The sequence below is a fragment of the Loxodonta africana genome, chromosome 4 (assembly GCF_030014295.1).
Source record: "Loxodonta africana isolate mLoxAfr1 chromosome 4, mLoxAfr1.hap2, whole genome shotgun sequence".
Lineage (NCBI taxonomy): Eukaryota > Metazoa > Chordata > Mammalia > Proboscidea > Elephantidae > Loxodonta > Loxodonta africana.
The window spans coordinates 122,337,069-122,352,857 of record NC_087345.1 but is presented as its reverse complement, the minus strand read 5'-3'; the positions used below and the strand labels follow the sequence as shown (position 1 = coordinate 122,352,857).

Sequence of the window (15,789 nt, the reverse complement as noted above, 5' to 3'; positions counted from 1 at the left end):
CGTTATCATTAGCAGCATGTAGTATTTCCTCAATGCCCTGTGGCACGCAAAGCTACTGAGTGTCATGGAAAGAAAGCAAACCTTTGTCTTCTCCTTGAGAAATGGATTCTGCCAACTGTTTTTCTTACGGTGCATGAACTGACTGGGATTCCTGACTCACCACCATACCAGGAGAGCATCCCTGTTCAAGCATTCAGATGATAACCTCTCATTTAAAACATTCACTAAGCCCCTCTTCTGTAACAAATTGTAAAATTTGAGAGAGAATAAGGAGAATCGGAGTCATGGAGGCAGTTCAGCTGTTACCAAGCCTGCCATTTGTAAAATGAGGCTAATGTTACAGTAACTGCTTAAAAACAGAAATTGACCACATTTTCATTGAAGTTCTTTCTATCTATAAAACTTGTCCTGGTAATAATTTATCTTCTAATCATTATTTGACCCTTAGGATAGTAAACAAAGATAGTTTTGGTTGGGTACAGATGGCAAGACTGAAGAGAACATGAGCTAGTTCTGCCCCAGTACAATAAAATTAATAAGTACATATCCTCCAATCAGACAAAAATGAATTTTTTTTCTTTAAAAAAAAAAAAAAGTGCTGGCAGCAGAACTAGTCTAAGAATGAAAGGCTCCCAGCACAACTTGGAAGTTTCTGTTACTGATTTCAAATGAGAATTATTGTTAATAGGAATAAAGTTATTATCGGTATGAATCACAGACACAGAAACCTGTTAACTTAATAATGTGGCAAATGTACTATTAATCTTTAGTGAAGCAATATTAATATATTGCCTAATCTAAGAAAAGCCTCCAGTGTCTTGAAAGCCTGAAATCAATTCTGCTTCTGCCTCAAGTTCTAAAATCATCCCCTTTTAAAATTTTAAATACTTTTATTTCGTACAAGCCTCTAAGTATGCAGAAATAATTGCTGTCAATAGAGATTCATTTTCACCTTTGAGTGGCCAGCAGTGACAAATGGCAACATCATCAACCTTAACATCAACATATTTTAAATGTATGTCTTGGAACTGAAGGTCAATAATGGATACTAAATTTAAAATATGGAATTCTATGATATTTTAGTCTCAGTACTTTGATCGTCTTTGTACTGCTGATTACTTCATCTGGGAGCAAAAATTTAATTCCAGCCTATCCCAAAGGAAGTTTCCTCTGACTCCCTAGAGAGGTGCAGTCTAATTATTTTCTTTGAAGTTTCCAGCAAAACATTACCATATGTATATAATCTGTTAGGGATTTTTGACCCAGCTATTTTTTTTTTTTTATCAGAGAGGCATTGCAGAAAATAGCAAATCATGGGAGCTGATACCGGCCCTCAGTAGAGTGGCTGCTCTGCCATATACTGGTAGGGTGACCAGGGGCAAGTTATTTAATGTCTCTGAGCCTCAGAGTTAAGATAATAATACTAGACTTTGTAGGCTTGTTGTGAGGATTAAATTAGATACTGTAAAGCCATTCTATAGAGCTATGAGACATAATAGGTATTCAAAAAATTAATAGTTTTTGTTCTCTGAAATAAATCGGGCATCTAGATTTGGTAAAATGCTTAAAAAATAGTTATCCAAATTTATGTCAGATTAAATACACACACACATACATAAAACAGTTTGTAGAAAAGGCTCAAACTCAAAGGAAATATCAGCTGTCACTGAATTATGAATATTAGGAATCAATAGTTTGCGCTCTTTACACAGTGAGTTGGAGTCAAGCTATGGGCCATTAATTTCTCCATTCTAATATGTTTTTGTAATATTAATGATTATATATATGGGTAAGCTGTCTGCTGTATTCTATATTTTTGTGTCAGCTATTATTGGAGAGTCAGGAGGGAGATGAATCTTCTAAATCAGACTAGCTTTCATGCACTGTCTAGACCAGTGCAAAAGGCCCTTCTGCAAAAGGGCCAGATGCTAAATATTTCCACGTATGATTTCTGTTGTAACTACAGAAAGTAGATGACCAATCCCCCAAAACAACACTCACTTCATTTTTCTGAACCTCAGTTTCCTCTCTGACAAATGAGGTAGTTGAGTAAGTTAATCTCCAAGTTTTTCTTCTTCTTCTTCTTTTTTTTTTTTAATACGCTTTAGGTGAAAGTTTACGGAGCAAATTAGTTTCTCATTAAACAGTTAATACACAATTGTTTTGTGACATTGGTTGACAACCCCACAATGTGTCAATGCTTTCTCCTTCTCCACTCTGGGTTCCCTGTTTCCATTTATCCTGTTTTCTTGTCCCTTCCTGCCTTCTTATCTTTGCTTTTGGGCTCGTATGCCCATTAGTCTTGTATACTTGATAGAACTACAAAGCATGTTCCTCACATGCGTTATTGTTGGCCCCATAGACCTGTCTAATCTTTGGCTGAAGGGTGAATCTCAAGAGCTATTTCAGTACTGAGTTAAAAGGGTTTGGGGGCCATACTCCGGGGTGTCCTCCAGTCTCTGCCAGACCAGCAAGGCTGTTTTTGTGTGTGTGTGAATTTGAACTTTGTTCTATATTTTGCTCCCACTTTGTCTGTGATCCCTGCCACAGCAGTCGGTGGTGGTAACTGGGCACCACCTAGCTGTTCTGGGCTCAGTGTGGTGGACGTTGTGGTAGTTGTGGTCCATTAGTCCTTTGGACTAATCTTTCCCTGCCTAAGTTTTTTTGTTTTGTTTTTTAGCTCTATTGTCCTGTGATTTATGAATACAACTCACTTATTGGCCTTCTAAATTCCAATGGAGAAAGTCTCAAATTTATTCAAAGGCTTTTATGATCCTTTATTTTTCTTCATAAATAAGTTAGTCTTTGGCCATAACCACATTATTATTTTTTAAATCATATATACTTATAAGATGTACTTTGGGTTAGTGTTTTTCCTCTGCTTTCTCTACAGCATAGTTACTGATTCACTAAGGAACTAATACAGTGGGTGGGAAGAGAATCACTTGCTCATTAGTACTTATACTTCAGAGTACAGTGGAGGTGGTACTCAAATCTGCCAATTTAGCTACTCGTTAGTACCACTTTTTAAAGGTTTAATGAGGGAGGAGGGCAAAACCTTTGGCTAAAAGGAGGTTTTGTAATTGCCTATAGATTTGATATTTTTGTGTGCTACTCCTGAGCCTTATGACTCTGATGTATTGTTTGTCTTGTGTAACTACTAACAAACACTTTTATTTCTATTGGAAATCAACAACACGTGCCCAGGTACTTCTCACGTACACGTCTGCCTGAACCTGCTTAGCTCTTGAAATTAGAGCCCAGCTCCATAGGAGAAAGATCTGGCGATCTGATCCCAGAAAAATTATAGCCTAGAAAACCCTACAGGGCAGTTCTACTTTGTCACACGGGGTTGCTGTAACGTGAAAATCAACTCCACGAGACCAAACAACAACAGTTACGTGCATTTGTGGAATGACTGACTGAGGATGTATGTGGAGGACTTGCTGGGGTGACAATAACCATTTACTTGTAATGTTAACATGCAACCACTTGATTGTTGTTGGCTTAGTATTAATTGCCTCCCTTACCTGCATAATACACATTCTGTATAGGAGATGAAAAATGAAGAGGGGGAGAAGCATGAGGAAAAATTTTGCATCTTCCACATGGAACTCACCGTAGTAGCCACCTTTTTTTTCTTGGCATGGTCTAACCAGCTTGTCACATCTCTGGCAAGATGATAATATTGTAGGCAGCATATTTTCAGTGCATTAACAAATACCCCAAAGGTTGTCAGGAAGGAACAACCTGCAAATAATTGGAGATACTATGTATTAGTAAAGGAATTATTCTTAAATTTTCCAAGATGCCAATCAGAAAGATGACAATTGCAATGGCAAAGGGGAGTAAAGTAACTGAGAAAGTTTTAGCACCCAAGGGGTTGTTCAAAGGAACAAGCTTCTGACAAGGGTTCTGGCATCTTGGTGACCAGCCCAAGGTGTTATCTGACAGCTAACATAAAAAATGAAAAAGGTAAGATCAATGAGAACATATTAAAAAGGGAAGAAAGGCGACAAAATAAAACACCAAAGTAAAGGATTTCAGAATCTCTCAGAAGTCTCTGACTTTAATTCATTAATGAATAAAATAGCCTGAACTTTCTTTTACATGCTTAACACAAAGAACTAGTACTATTTTTTTTACATATAAATCATTATATAAATAATCTTCATTTTACTTGGCAGGTAGAGGGTGGTTTCTTATCTTGACATGGAGATGAAGGGAAATGTATTCTCTGCTTTGACTTTATCCTTGGATTTCAGACATAAGGTTATACTTTGAACTCTTCAAATGACTTTATAAATGTTGATAGTGTTACTAAAAGTTCAGATTGGATTAGTTGGCTTTTGACTTTTCAAGTAGTTTCCTCTGGGTTTGTATGGTTGTTGCTTTAGTATCAGAAACATTTTATTGCTTCAGATGTTAGCAGTCATTTACTGCTAGTGATTTGCAACCTTATTGTTGCTTCCTGTATGTTCTTTCAGATTCCACTTTTCTTTGACTCCATTAGGACTTCCTGATAAAATGACAGATAAGAGACCTCCGTTATAAGAGACCTCCATTTAGTTAGAGTAGTGCAGCTGTGCCATCATGATTCTTACAATTTTTCATAGCACTCTCTTTGACCAGATAAATCCTTGTACATGTTACATAGACACCAAACCATGATTGCAGGATAAATAGTAAGATAAATGTGAAAAGGTTTGAGGTCTCCAAAGAGGGCTACTCTAGAAACTCAAAGTGTAGTTTGATCATCATTCCCATTATGTTCAACTTTCCTATAGTAAAATTGAGGATGAAATGCATTCTAACTGGACTCATCTCAATGCCATAGATTATTGGTTGTTATATTTAAATAAAGAATATTTACTAATATTTCTTTTTATGGTCATGGAGTAGTTATATTGATTTGATCTGATCTTTTCTTTAACATTGTAATGGACCTATTATGTCAGCCTTTGATTAATTGAGGAAACTGGGGACCTGGTAATTGAATGTGGAGCCTTTCACCTCTAAGTCACTGAATCAAATCCAGCCCAAATTGGTAGTGACCAAGAATGATTATATCCACGGCTCTTTGGTGGCCTCTGTGAAATGCATTTAGGACATACAGAAGTATGTTGGGATAATTGCTGACGGGAGATGAGCTCATATCTACAGTCACTATTGCCTCTCCTTAGGTAGACAGACACAGATGAAAGGCCCAGGGACTAATAAGGCGAAGGGGACAGAAGCTCCTGTGAGTGGCCAAGGCTTCTGTTTCTTAGTAAACAAGTAATAGGGACATTTCTGTTATTGCAAAAAGAACTGCCCTAGTATGAGACTTTCCTAGCTATTTCAATTAGTTTACTTGAAGTTTTAGTAAGATGAGATCTGAGAGTGTGTTGATGAACAGACTAGAGACTGAATTTAAGCAGGCCTGGGTTATGAGGCTTAACTTCCTAACATTTTCTTATAATCTTGTCTCTGTGCTTCTCATCACCCTGCCTTCTGCTCAACTATTGTAAAACTGCTGTGTAGACAGTAGGGTTATTATTAGCATTGATCTAAATTTCTATATGTTTTCAAATAGTCCTCATTATTAAGAACTCTATTTGTAGGATGAAAGGCTATTTCCAAAGGTATTTTTCCCAATATCTTCACTTTTTTTTTTTAAAACATTTTATTGTGGTTTGGGTGAAAGCTTACAGACCAAATTAGTTTCTCAGTGAACAATTTATACACATTTTGTTTTGTGACATTAGTTGCAATCCACTCAATGTGACAGAACTCTACCCACTTCCTCCCTGGGTTCCTCGTTTACATTTGTCCATCTTTCCAGCCCCTTCCTGCTTTCTGGACCTTGTTTTCGGGCAAATGCTGCCATTTTGATCTTGTGTGGTTGATTGTTCCGAGGAGCATGTTCCTTGTGAGCGTTATTGTTCACTTTATAAAAAAAGACCAAACCCATTGCCTTTGAGTCACTTCTGACTTACAGTAACCCTATAGACCTGTCTATTTGGCTGAAAGGTGATCCTTGGGAGTGGGTTCAGTTCCAGGTTTGATGAGTGTCTAAGGGCTATAGTCTTGGGGGTTCCGCCAGTCTCTACCAGACCACTAACTCTGGTCTTTTTCATGAATTTGAATTTTGTTCTACATTTTTCTCCTGCTCTGTCCAGGACCTTCTATTGTGATTCTGATCAGAGCAGCTGGTAGTGGTAACTGGGCACCATGTAGTTCTTCTGAGCTCAGTCTAGGGGAGGCTGTGTTTCATGTGGTCCATTAGTACTTTGAACTAATTGTTTCCTCGAGTCTTTGATTTTTTTCACTCCTCTTTGCTTCAGATGGGAAGAGAAACAAGCATAACCCTGATACCAAAGCCAGGCAAAGATACCACTAAAAAAGAAAATTATAGATGAATATCTCTCATGAGTGTATGCACAAAAATTCTGAACAAAATCCTAGCCAATAGAATCCAAAACCATAACAAAAAAATAATATATCATGACCAAGTGCGATTGATACCAGGTATGCAAGGATGGTTCAACATTAGAAAATCAGTCAATGTAATCCACCACATAAATAAAACAAAGGAAAAGAACCACATGATCATATCAATCTATGTAACCATTTCATTTTTCCTGAGCTGCTCACAAGTTTCTTTGTCTTTGGTTTGGGGATGTTTGATTATAAAATGCCTTGAACATTTTCTTTTACAGTCTATCCTATTTGGGGTTTGTTGAGATTCTTGGATTGATATCTTCTCATCTTTCATTCTGCCAGTAAATCTTTAAAAAATTTTTCTGTGCTTTTTTTTTTTGTCTCCTCCTGTTCTGGTATTCTGATCACACATAAATTATTCCTCTTGATGGTGTCCCACATAACCCTTAGGCTTTCTTCATTTTTCTTCATTCTTTTTTCTGATTGTTCCTCTAATAGATTAGTACCAAGTAATCTGTCTTCTATTTCTCTGATTCTGTCTTCCATTGTTTCAATTCTATGCCTTTGTCCTTCCAATGTGTTATCTGTTTCTGAAATTTTAGTGTTAAATCTGGATTTTTGGTTGCTGTTTTTATATGCTTTTCCAATTCTCCATTTATTTTGTCATTTTGTTCTTGTATTGTTTTCCTGAATTCTTCTAGAGTTTTATCTGTGTTTTCCTTGATCTCTTGGAGGGCCTTGTATGTAAGTCTTTTAAATTCCTTATTGGGTAGTTCCATTACTGTTTCTTCCTCAGGGAGGTTTCCTGGTTCTTTATTTTGGTCACTCACTGGAGCCATCTTCTCCTGCTTCTTTAGGTCATTTGATATTATCTGTTGTTTCCAAGGCATTAAGGTGTTATTATATTTATTTATTAATTGTATGTTTGCTATGTCCTGATTTTTTGTTATGTTTGGTTTGATGTATCTGGATAGGCAGGAGTGCTACTCTGATCACTAGTCTGGCCACAGTTGAGTGCCCGCCATCTGTCTCTGGGTGGGTGGGGTAGCAGCTGGGTGTGTGAGCACAAGTCTCTGTTCACTGGTTTTGTGGGGTGGCTGAGGGCATATTGAGTGAGTGTCGGCTGCCACCTTTTCTCAGCCCAGTGGTGCAGGAATGGGCAGTGATACTTGCTGAGTGGGTGAGTGGCACATGTGGCAAGTATGACTGCCTAGTGGGGGCATGGTTGCCACCTCTTGCTGGATGGGGGGGTGAGTGGTGGGTGGGTGCATGAACAATCATGTTGCTGCCACCTCTCGCATGGTGGGGGGAGGGTGTGAGTGACAAGCCAGCATACGCACAGTCATGTACTTGCCACCCCTTGTGGGGTGGGGGGGTAGGGTTGAGAGATGGGGGCAGCAGAGGGCAGGTACCCATGGGGTCACGCTGCCACCACCTCTTGCTAGGCCAGGTGGGGCATGGGCCATGAGTAGGTGGATTTGCATACATGTGCGTGGTGAGGGGGAGGAGAGCGAGTGGTGGGTGAATGTGTGTGCGATTGTGCCACCTCTGCCTCTTGCTGGGCAGATGGAGGGGGAGGAAATGGTAAGTGGGTGTGTGAGTTTCTGGGTTGATGGAAAGGAGGGGTGGGGCAAGTGCCAGTGCTGCACCGGGGCACCTTGACACCACTCAGTGGGGTCATGGGGGGGTGGTAGTTGAGGAGGGGAAGTGGTGGTCAGGGTGGGGAGGTGGCAGTCAAGGCAGGGAGGTAGCTGTAAGGGCTGGGTTGGGGGGAAGGGGTGGGTTTATACCTTGGTTTCCAGCAGTCAGAGTTTCAGGGATGGGGAAGTTTGTGACACTAATCACCAGGGGGGTGGGAGGAAGGAAAGTGTGCTACTCTGGTCACCAGGAGAGGTTGCCTGGGTTCTTCCTGTTGGCCGCAGCCAGCAATTAATTGGAACCTTATTTCACTCGGGGTATATCTACATAGTTACTCTGTGTCCTATTGGGAATTCCATGAAGTTGCCTTCTGTGCTCCTCACCCATGACTGCTGCTGTCTTTGTCTCAAGATGGCCATGCTGTGCTGGGCCAGCCGGCAGGGCCCCTCTGCTCTGTCTCGTTCACTGTTTTTAGTCAGTTTCTTCTTTCCGTCAGTGTTCAATCTAGTTCTTTATCCTTTCATTTTATGCTCAGAGATCCAGGATTGTCCTCTGTATCTGTGAGTCAGAATCGACTCGATGGCACTAGGTTACTGGGATCTGTTTTACTTGGTTTCTCAGGTGTTTGCTGTAGAGGGACAGCGTGATGTGTCTGACTAAGCCTCCGTTTTGGCCAGAAGTCTTGTCACATTTTTTTAAGTTCAGGTGCTTGTACTGAATATAATATGTTTTCAACTTACTATTTCTCTTTTGTAAACTTGTTGTCATCAATATTTTTTGCAAGGTAAATTTGGATCTTCTTTTAATGCCTGATAAATTGGTTCATTCCATTTTATTAAACAATTAAACATCACTATCGTATTATTTCTAGAGAAAGGTAGGTTAGATTAGTACTACTCAAACTGTGTTAAAGGATTCACTTAAAAAAAAAAATTCTCAATTCTCCCAACCAATACATTTATGAAATATAAAAAATGAAATTCCTGAAAAATAAAATAAACAAACAAAAAATATAAGCCCTGGTTTTTATTAGATTCAATAGACAAAAAATTACTATAAACATTCTATAAAAATTTCTAAATGTTTTCTCTCAGTTTCTGTATAGCAAACAGTTCATAGACCAGCACTGCTCCCTGTACCAGGATTTGAGAAGCACTGACTTCAACTGAATACTCATTTAGAAAAGCAAATAAAATTGTACCTGTGAATGAGATTTAAAATTCTATACTCTCATAATTCTTTTTTGGGTTCAGCCCGAGTTGCAGTAGTATAGCAAGTGCACATAAGTGATGGCAAACAAATGTGCATGTAATCCTTCATTCATCCAACATATTTATTCAGTACCTACTATGTGCCAGAGACTGTTCTAGGCCCTGGGAATACAGCAATGAACAAGATCTACAAAGCCCTCAGTTTTCTTTCTGCTGGGAGGAGATAATATACAAGCAAGAAAGTATTAGATAAGTTCTATGATGAAAACAAAATGGGCTTATATGATAGAGACCCATTGTGGATACAGAGTGTAGAGGAGCCCCTCTAAGGAGATGATATTTGAGCTGAGGCTTGCGTGACTAGAAGGAGGCAAAAAGACCCAGAGGAAGCATATGCCAAGCACACCATAAGGTAGAAATGACCTGGGAGACGTTCGGAAATAGAAAGCCATTGAGGCAGTAGCTCAGTTAGCTTAAAAGAAGATTGGGAGATGAAGTCCAAGAGGGGCACAGACACAAGACCTTAGGAGCCAGAGTAAAGAGCTTAGAGTTTATCCTCAGTATCATAGCAAACTATTAAGGAATTTTAAGCAGAGTAGAGATATAATATATTGCATATTTTTAAAAGATTATGCTGGAACTCTGGTAGCTTTGTGAATAATGAATTTTAGGGAATCATAGAGGAAGCTGGGAGACAGGTAAGAGATAATGGTGATTTTAGGATAGTCGTAGTACCAACAGAGAGATGAACAGAATGAGATGTGGGTTTTTTTTTTTTTTTTTTTTAATGAAATCATTTTAATTCTGAAGCATAACATGATCTATACTACTTATATATTATACATTTTCATTCTGGTAAGTATATATATAAAATGAAACATTTGCCATTTCAACATCTTTTACATGTACAATTCAGTGACATTAATTACGTTCATCATGTTGCACAACCATCACCACCATCTGTTACTCAATTTTCTCATCACTCTTAACAGAAGCTCAGTGCCCCCTAAGCAATGATTTCCTCTTTCTCTCTCCCACCTACTTCTGGTTACCACTAATAAACTTTGGTCTCTATACATTGGTCTATCCTAGATATTTCATATATGTTGGGCCATACAATATTTGTCCTTTTGTGAATGACTTATTTTCAGGAGAACCAATAGTATTTTCTGATGTGGGAAGGGAAATGAAGAAATGAGAAGATTTGAGGTTGACTACTTTTTTTTTGCCTTAACTGAGTGCTGGTGGCATACTGAGAAGACAACAAAGGAGTTGTTTGCAGTTGAGGGAATCAGGAGTTGAATTTTGGCCAGGTTAAGTTTGAGGTAAGTATTCGATAACCAAGTCAAAATGTCAAATAGGAAATAGTATATATGAGTGTTGAAATCAGGAGAGGGGTCCATATAAAATTGAATGTTTGATGTATCCAAAAAATCAAACCAGTTGCTGTTGAGTCAGTTCTGACTCCTGGTGACCTCATGTGTCTCAGAGTAGAACTGTGATCCATAGGGTTTTTATGGCTGTGACCTTTCAGAAGCAGGTCACCATAACTTTCTTCCAAGGCACTTCTGAGTAAGTTCAAACCAACAGCCTTTCAGTAAGTAGCTGAACATTAAAAGCCATGGGACTAGAGGAGATTATGTGATGGAAAATGTGTGGGTAGAGGAGAGATGGCAACCCTGAAATGAATTTTTGGGCTTCACGTCATCTAGGAGGCCACCAGAGAGGAGTTAGCCAAGGAGATTGGGAAAGGTGGACAATGTGCTCGGTAGGCTGTAAGTAAGAGGGAAAAAAGGCAGGAAAGTAGTCAACCTAAAATGATCAGATAGATGAAGAATGAGACAATAAGTCAGAGAGGGCAAGAAAAGGAACTGCACAGTAATCTGTCCACACAAGGGAGTGACTGTTGTCACCTGAAATCATATAGGTACCACTGAATGTTAGAAGGGATAGCCTACTGAAAATACCTGCATCTAAACATCAAATCATCTTCTTGGATTTAATCCATTAGAATTAACAAAAAACTCATGCCTTCTGTACAAATAATTTTGGTTGTCATGTAGACAGAGCCAAGAAAAGTCCTCTGTCATTATAATTCTCAAATTGCTTTTCTGCACCAGGAGCAGAAATGGGAAGTTGAAAAAATATCTGGAATGAAAAGTTCAACTGAGGCTTCAAGCTCTGGTTTAAATGTGCATGAAAAACACACCAGGCATGCACATTTTAAAATAAAACAGATGAGCTACTTTCAATGTTTTATTGCAAAACTCAAAGATTGTAGCTGTTACTATTAAAAAGAAAAAAAAAAACTTTTAGAAAGCAATTTTTCTATTCTTTGTACCTTTAAGTCCTTGGCTCTGATGTTCTGCTCCTCTGACCTTGATCTAATCATGAATATCTATGCTACTTAATTATAATAAAAAAGCCTACATTGCACTCTAGATGGTAAAAAAAAAAAAAAAAAAAAAAAAAGATGGTAGATGCATATTTTTTCTTCTTTGGTCACCTGCCAGTTCTCAAAATTATAGCAGTGGGAAGAAATGCAAATGAAGGCCGTGCTTGACAGCCAAACGTAATGGAATGCATGGTCCACATTTGAAAAGTTACCTTAAAAGAAAAGGTAGCATATAAAAAATCATTTCTTTAAGGTCACCTATGGCTTTGAATTACAGCTTTGAGATATTTCCAATTTAGTCATCAGAGAGGGAGAAGCCAAAATAAAGATTATATACTTTGCTAGAGGGAAGACAGAATTTTACTTCATCCTAGGTGGATGATCTTACAGCTTGCAAACAGTTGAAAAAATATTAACAACTCCCCCCAAAAGCAAAATATTCATTTTATGAAGTTTTTTTCCTGTTAATATCCAAAGAAAATTCACCTCCTCCCTTCTCACATGTTCATATATGTAATATATAGACTACAATAGGCTTGCAATAAACAGTTGCTTTTATAAATCTGTATTCTGATGAATATATTTTCAAGTAAGATATTGGAATTCAAATGAAGGGATGCTGAATAGTTATATACATATTATATATATATATACATATAAATTCATAACGCTCCCAAATTATTTGATAATTATACACTCTAGAAAATGCCGAAGTGTTCTTTCAGGAAAAAAATTATAATAACATTTTCCTTTTTTGCTCTTCAAGGCTAACCAAGAATCTCTCTCAGACTTCATTCTGCGTATGGAACCTGTTCCACAGACTACTAGGAGGGTATGTATTGCTAAGCTGTGGTCCACAGGCCACACAGCTCTGAGAAACAAGAACAGGAGATTCTGTGGATAATATTTTCAGTGCTTCACTGCCTCAGTGTGTAATACAATGGAATGACCTCTAGCCTGAGAAAAATGATGACTGGGTCTGGTTCCACTTTAGCCATTTTCTGAGAAATCTTGGGCAAGCCATTTAATTATGTCTCTGTTGTCTTACTCAGTTTAACAACAACAAACATTGATTGAACACTTACCATACTCCAAGTGTTTATAGGACACCAAAACCAAAACAAAGTGCTGGCTAGTTGACTCTGACTGATGGCAACCCTATGTGTATCACAGTAGAACTGTGCTCCATAGGGTTTTTTTTTTTTTTTTTTTTTATAATAACTTTTATTAAGCTTCAAGTGAACGTTTACAAATCCAATCAGTCTGTCACATATAAGTTTACATACATCTCACTCCCTACTCCCACTTGCTCTCCCCCTCTTGAGTCAGCCCTTTCAGTCTCTCCTTTCTTGACAATTTTGCCGGCTTCCCTCTCTCTCTATCCTCCCATCCCCCCTCCAGGCAAGAGTTGCCAACACAATCTCAAGTGTCCACCTGATATAATTAGCTCACTCTTCATCAGCATCTCTCTCCCACCCGCTGACCAGTCCCTTTCATTTCTGATGAGTTGTCTTCGGGGATGGTTCCTGTCCTGTGTCAACTGAAGGTCTGGGGAGCATGGCCGCCGGGATTCCTCCAGTCTCAGTCAGACCATTAAGTTTGGTCTTGTTATGAGAATTTGGGGTCTGCATCCCACTGATCTCCTGCTCCCTCAGGGGTCCTCTGCTGAGCTCCCTGTCAGGGCAGTCATCAATTGTGGCCGGGCACCAACTAGTTCTTCTGGTCTCAGGATGATGTAGGTCTCTGGTTCATGTGGCCCTTTCTGTCTCTTGGGCTCTTAGTTGTCATGTGGGCTTGGTGTTCTTCATTTTCCTTTGCTCCAGGTGGGTTGAGACCAATTGCTGCATCTTAGATGGCTGCTTGTTAGCATTTAAGACCCCAGACGCCACATTTCAAAGTGGGATGCAGAATGATTTCATAATAGAATTATTTTGCCAATTGACTTAGAAGTCCCCGCAAACCATGTTCCCCAGACCCCCGCGCTTGCTCCGCTGACCTTTGAAGCATTCATTTTATCCCGGAAACTTCTTTGCTTTTGGTCCAGTCCAATTGAGCTGACCTTCCATGTATTGAGTGTTGTCTTTCCCTTCACCTAAAGCAGTTCTTATCTACTGATTAATCAATAAAAAACCCTCTCCCACCCTCCCTCCCTCCCCCCCTCGTAACCACAAAAGTATGTGTTCTTCTCAGGTTTACTATTTCTCAAGATCTTATAATAGTGGTCTTATACAATATTTGTCCTTTTGCCTCTGACTAATTTCGCTCAGCATAATGCCTTCCAGGTTCCTCCATGTTATGAAATGTTTCAGAGATTCGTCACTGTTCTTTATGGATGCGTAGTATTCCATTGTGTGAATATACCACAATTTATTTACCCATTCATCCGTTGATGGACACCTTGGTTGCTTCCAACTTTTTGCTATTGTAAACAGAGCTGCAATAAACATGGGTGTGCATATATCTGTTTGTATGAAGGCTCTTGTATCTCTAGGGTATATTCCTAGGAGTGGGATTTCTGGGTTGTATGGTAGTTCTATTTCTAACTGTTTAAGATAACGCCAGATAGATTTCCAAAGTGGTTGTACCATTTTACATTCCCACCAGCAGTGTATGAGAGTTCCAATCTCTCCGCAGCCTCTCCAACATTTATTATTTTGTGTTTTTTGGATTAATGCCAGCCTTGCTGGTGTGAGATGGAATCTCATCGTAGTTTTAATTTGCATTTCTCTAATGGCTAATGATCGAGAGCATTTTCTCATGTATCTGTTGGCTGCCTGAATATCTTCTTTAGAGAAATGTGTGTTCATATCCTTTGCCCACTTCTTGATTGGGTTGTTTGTCTTTTTGTGGTTGAGTTTTGACAGAATCATGTAGATTTTAGAGATCAGGCGCTGGTCGGAGATGTCATAGCTGAAAATTCTTTCCCAATCTGTAGGTGGTCTCATAGGGTTTTCAATGGCTGATTTTTAGGACAGAGATTGCCAGGCCTTTCTTTCAAGATACCTTTGGTAGACTTGAACCTCCAAACTTTCAGTTAGCAGTTGAGCAAGTTAACCCTTTGTACTACCCAATTCTAATTGTATTCGTAAAAGATAATTTTAATATAATGTGATAAGTGAAATGGTAAAGTTATTATCAGGTACTACAGGAGCAGAGGCAAAGCTTACAAACCTGGTCTATAAAAGGATACAATGGAACCCTTCCTACCTACCTACAGGTATGTGGTGAAAATAAAGTAACATAGGTGAATATACTTAATTTTTAAAAAACACAACCCATTGCAGTGCTCTTAGTGGTAGTTGTATAGAAGAGTAGTAGAGACAGTAGTAAAAGGAAAATAAACTAGAAACCAAGGTAAGGGTTAAACAAGATAGATGATCAGATAAACCAATAGAACAGAATAGAAATTTCAAGAATGCAAGTGGCAATTTAGTATATGATGAAGGAGACATCTCAAATTAGTGAGGGAAAAAAATGGATTTTTTAATAAGTGGGGTTGGGATAACTGGATAGCCAGATAAAATTGGGATCATCCTTAAAACCTATTCTAATTTCCAAATGGATCAGAGATGTAAAGGTAAAAATAAAGTCATAGAAGTACTAAAAGAAAATATGACTGAATTTCTTTATTATATCTGGGACTGAGGAAAGCTTTTCCACTGACTCAAAATTCAGAAGCAATAGGGAGAAGACTGATAAATTTGATTACAAACAAAAAACTGAACAAAAAACAAAAGAAATAGACTTAAAAGTCTGATGCATGTCAAACAACCCCAGAAGCAAAGTAAAAAGATAAATGTCAAATGGGGAATAATATTTGCTACTTCTACCACAGGCAAAGTGTCAATATCCCTAGTATATAAAAATCTTCTAAAAGTTGACAAGAAATAGACCACAACCCTATAGAACAAATGGACTAGGAATATGAATGGGTAGTTCATTGAATAAGAAATACAAGTGGCTTTAAAGCAATGAAAAGTTGCTCAGCTTTTCTTAGAGAAACGTAAATTAAAATTAGCATGAGATACCTTTTCTCACTGTCAAATTGGCAAAAATCCAAAAGTTTGACAACATACCCTATTGGAGAGACTGGGAAAATAAGCATCTCATACATTTCTGGTG

General features: G+C 38.5%; 1 protein-coding gene across 1 annotated transcript in view; it reads right to left on the bottom strand.

Moving 5' to 3' along the window:
* Positions 1-15,789, bottom strand: part of SLC15A5 (solute carrier family 15 member 5) — a 110,938-nt gene that overhangs the window by 69,152 nt on the left and 25,997 nt on the right. Inside the window, 3 exon segments of the mRNA XM_010600214.3 lie at positions 3,531-3,634; positions 3,637-3,750; positions 3,876-3,954. Of these exon segments, the coding sequence (XP_010598516.1) occupies positions 3,531-3,634; positions 3,637-3,750; positions 3,876-3,954 (297 nt within the window).